Source organism: Pristiophorus japonicus, chromosome 6, assembly GCF_044704955.1.
Source record: "Pristiophorus japonicus isolate sPriJap1 chromosome 6, sPriJap1.hap1, whole genome shotgun sequence".
In the NCBI taxonomy this organism is placed as follows: domain Eukaryota; kingdom Metazoa; phylum Chordata; class Chondrichthyes; family Pristiophoridae; genus Pristiophorus; species Pristiophorus japonicus.
The window spans coordinates 69,849,092-69,852,752 of record NC_091982.1 but is presented as its reverse complement, the minus strand read 5'-3'; the positions used below and the strand labels follow the sequence as shown (position 1 = coordinate 69,852,752).

General features: G+C 61.8%; 1 protein-coding gene across 1 annotated transcript in view; it reads left to right on the top strand.

Moving 5' to 3' along the window:
- Positions 1-2,074: 2,074 nt before the first annotated feature.
- Positions 2,075-3,661, top strand: part of slc9a6a (solute carrier family 9 member A6a) — a 142,365-nt gene continuing 140,778 nt past the window's right edge. Inside the window, exon 1 of the mRNA XM_070882067.1 lies at positions 2,075-2,418. Coding sequence (XP_070738168.1) covers positions 2,193-2,418 — 226 coding nt within the window. The 5' untranslated portion in view covers positions 2,075-2,192. The remainder of the gene's footprint in view (positions 2,419-3,661) is intronic.

The following is a 3,661-nucleotide window of genomic DNA, read 5'->3' as shown; positions in this document are numbered from 1 at the left end:
CTCTTTGCTTGTGGGTTTGGGTTGCTCACCTCTGGTTGCTCAGGGTTGGGGAGATGCTCAGTGATGCCCTCTCTGGTTGCGGGGTTGGGGAGATGATCAGTGCTGCCCCCTGTGTTTGCAGGATTGGGTTACTCAGTGCTGCCCCTGTGGTTGCTCAGTGCTGCCCCCTTTGGTGGCGGGGTTGGTTTGCTCACTGCTGCCCCCTCTGGTTGCTCAGTGCTGCCCCCTCTGGTTGCTCAGTGCTGCCTCCTCTGGTGGTGGGGTTGGGGAGATGCTCAGTGATGCCCCCGTGATCGCTCAGTGCTGCCCCCTCTGGTGGCGGGGTTGGTTTGCTCAGTGCTGCTCCCTCTGGTTGTTCACTGCTGCCCCCTCTGGTTGCTCTGTGCTGCCTCCTCTGCTGGCTGGGTTGGATTGTTCAGTGCTGCCCCTCTGGTTGCAGGGTTGGGTTGCTCAGTGCTGCCCCCTCTGGTGGCGGGGTTGGATTGTTCAGTGCTGCCCCCTCTGGTTGATCAATGCTGCCCCATCTGTTGCTCAGGGTTGGGGAGATGCTCAGTGCTGCCCTCTCTGGTTGCGGTGTTGGGGAGATGCTCAGTGCTGTCCCCTATGTTTGCTCAGTGCTTCCCCCTGTGGTCGCCCAGTGCTACCCCCTGTGGTCGCAGGGTTGGATTGCTGTGTGCTCCCCCTGTGGTGGCGGGGTTAGATTGCTCAGTGCTGCCCCCTCTGGTTGCTCAGTGCTGCCTCCTCTGGTAGCAGGGTTGGATTGCTCAGTGCTGCCCCCTGTGGTTGCTCAGTGCTGCCCTCTCTGGTCGCTCAGTGCTGCTCCCTGTGGTGGCGGGTTTGGATTGCTCAGTGCTGCCCCTTGTGGTTGCTCAGTGCTGCCCCCTGTGGTGGCTGTGTTGGATTGCTCAGTGCTGCCCCCTCTAGCTGCTCAGTGCTGCCTCCTCTGGTGGCAGGGTTGGATTGCTCAGTGCTGCTCTATCTGATTTTTCAGTGCTGCTCCCTCTGGTTGCTCAGTGCTGCCTCCTCTGCTGGTGGGGTTGGATTGCTCAGTGCTGCCCCCTCTGGTGGCGGGGTTGGGCCGCTCAGTGCTGCCCCCTCTGGTTGCTCAGTGCTTCGTCCTCTGGTGGCGGGGTTGGGATGATTCTCAGTGATGTCCCGTGGTCGCTCAGTGCTGCCCCCTCTGGTGACAGGGTTGGATTAGTCAGTGCTGCCCCCTCTGGTTGCAGGGTTGGGTTGCTCAGTGCTGCCCCCTCTGGTGGCGGGGTTGGGTTGGTCAGTGCTACCCCCTCTGGTTGCAGGGTTGGGTTGTTCAGTGCTGCCCCCTCTGGTGGCTGGGTTGGGCTGCTCAGTGCAACCGCCTCTTGTTGTGAGGTTGTATTGCTCAGTGCTGCCCCCCTTGGTTGCTCAGGGTTGGGGAGCTGCTCAGTGCTGCCCCCTCTGGTTGCTCAGGGTTGGGGAGATGCTCAGTGCTGCCCTCTCTGGTTGCGGAGTTGGAGAGATGCTCAGTGCTGCCCCCTGTTTGCAGGGTTGGGTTGTTCATTGCTGCCCCCTATGGTTGCTTAGTGCTGCCCCCTGTGGCTGCTCAGTGCTGCCCCCTCTGGTTGCACTGTGCTGCTACCTCTGGTTGCTCAGTGCTGCCCCTTCTGGTTGCTCAGTGCTGCCTCCTCTGGTGGCGGCATTGGGGAGATGTTCAGTGATGCCCCCTGTGGTCGATCAGTGATGCCCCCTGTGGAGGTGGGGTTGGATTGCTCAGTGCTGCCCCCTCTGGTCGCTCAGTGCTGCCTCCTCTGGTGGTGGTGTTGGTGAGATGCTCAGTGATGCCCCCTGTGTTCGCTCAGTGCTGTCCTCTGTGGTGGTGGGGCTGGATTGCTCAGTACTGCCCCGTCTGGTTGCTCAGTGCTGCCCCCTCTGGTTGCTCAGTGCTGCCTCCTCTGGTGGCAGGGTTGGATTGCTCAGTGTTGCCCCCTGCGGTTCCTCAGTGCTGCTCCCTCTGGTCGCTCAGTGCTGCCTCCTCTGCTGGCGGGGTTGGATTGCTCAGTGCTGCCCCCTCTGGTGGCGGGGTTGGGCCGCTCAGTGTTGACTGTCTCTCGTTGGCTGGAGTTGGGCCCAGACCCTGCGCGGTGCCGGGTTGCCGAGGGGGGAGGGAGGTTGAATCGGCCGATGACCGGCTCCGAGTTGCGGCGCTAGCCGCCATGCTGCTGTCCGGCTCCGCCTGTCTGACGCTGGGCTGGGCAGTGTGTGTGGCCGGAGCCATGGAGGACATCATGACGGAGAGGAAGGCGGAGGAGAGTCACCGGCAGGACAGCGCCAACCTGCTGCTCTTCATCCTGCTGCTCACCCTCACCATCCTCAGCATCTGGCTCTTCAAACACCGACGCGTCCGCTTCCTGCATGAGACCGGGCTGGCCATGATCTACGGTAAGGTCCATCCGGCCGCAACCCTAGACCCCACCCCAACCTAACCCAGCCTCTCCCAAACGCACCCCACCCTACCCTAACCAGACGCCACCCCAACCTCCCCCCCCCCAACACAACCAACCCCACCCCCCAACACAACCAACCCCACCCATACACAACACACCCTACCCTAACCCGGACCCCACCACAACCTAACACAGCCTCTCTTCCCCCCCACCCTCCCAAATCCACCCCAACACCCTCCCAAATCCACCCCAACACCCTCCCAAATCCACCCCAACACAACCTCCCCTTACACCAGACCCCACCCCAACCTAACCCAGCCTCTTGCCCCTCCTTCCAAACACATCACAACACAACACACCCTACACTAACCTGGACACCACCCCAACCTAACCCAGCCTCTTCCCCCTCCCCCTCCCCCTCCCCCAGGCCCCACCCCAACCTAACCCAGCCTCTTCCCCCCCCCCACCACCGAAACCCACCCCAACCACCGAAACCCACCCCAACACACCCATCCCAACCCAAACACACCCCACCCTAACCCGGACCCCACCCCAACCTAACCCAGTGTCCCCCTAACCCAGACCCAACCAACCCCAGACCCCACCCCAACACAACCCAGCATCCACCCCACCCCACCTCAACACAACCCAGCATCCCCCACCAACCCACCCCAACCCAGAGCCCCACCCCAACACAACCCAACCCACCTCACCCTAACCCAGACTCATACCCCACAGCCCAACCCATCCTTCCCACCTCACCCAACCTCAGTCCCCATCCCCTGCACCCCACCCAACCCCACCCAACCTCTCCCACCTCACCCAACCTCTCCCACCTCATCCTAACCCGGAGCCCATCCCCTGCACCCCATCCCCTGCACCCCATCCCAACCCAACCCATCCCATCCCATCCCAGCCTAACCTCTCAACCGAACCTCACCCTGTTCAACCCAGCCTCTCACTGTCCCTCAAACACACATTCTCTCTCTCTCCGTTTCACACACTCTCTCCTCTCTTTATCTCTCCCTCTCACTCACTCACTCACTCACTTTCGCTCTCTATATCTATACCCCTCCCTCCCCACCTCATCTCTCTTTCCCCCCTCCCTCATCTCTCTTTCCCCCCTCCCTCATCTCTCTTTCCCCCCTCCCTCATCTCTCTTTCCCCCCTCCCTCATCTCTCTTTCCCCCCTCCCTCATCTCTCTTTCCCCCCTCCCTCATCTCTCTTTCCCCCCTCC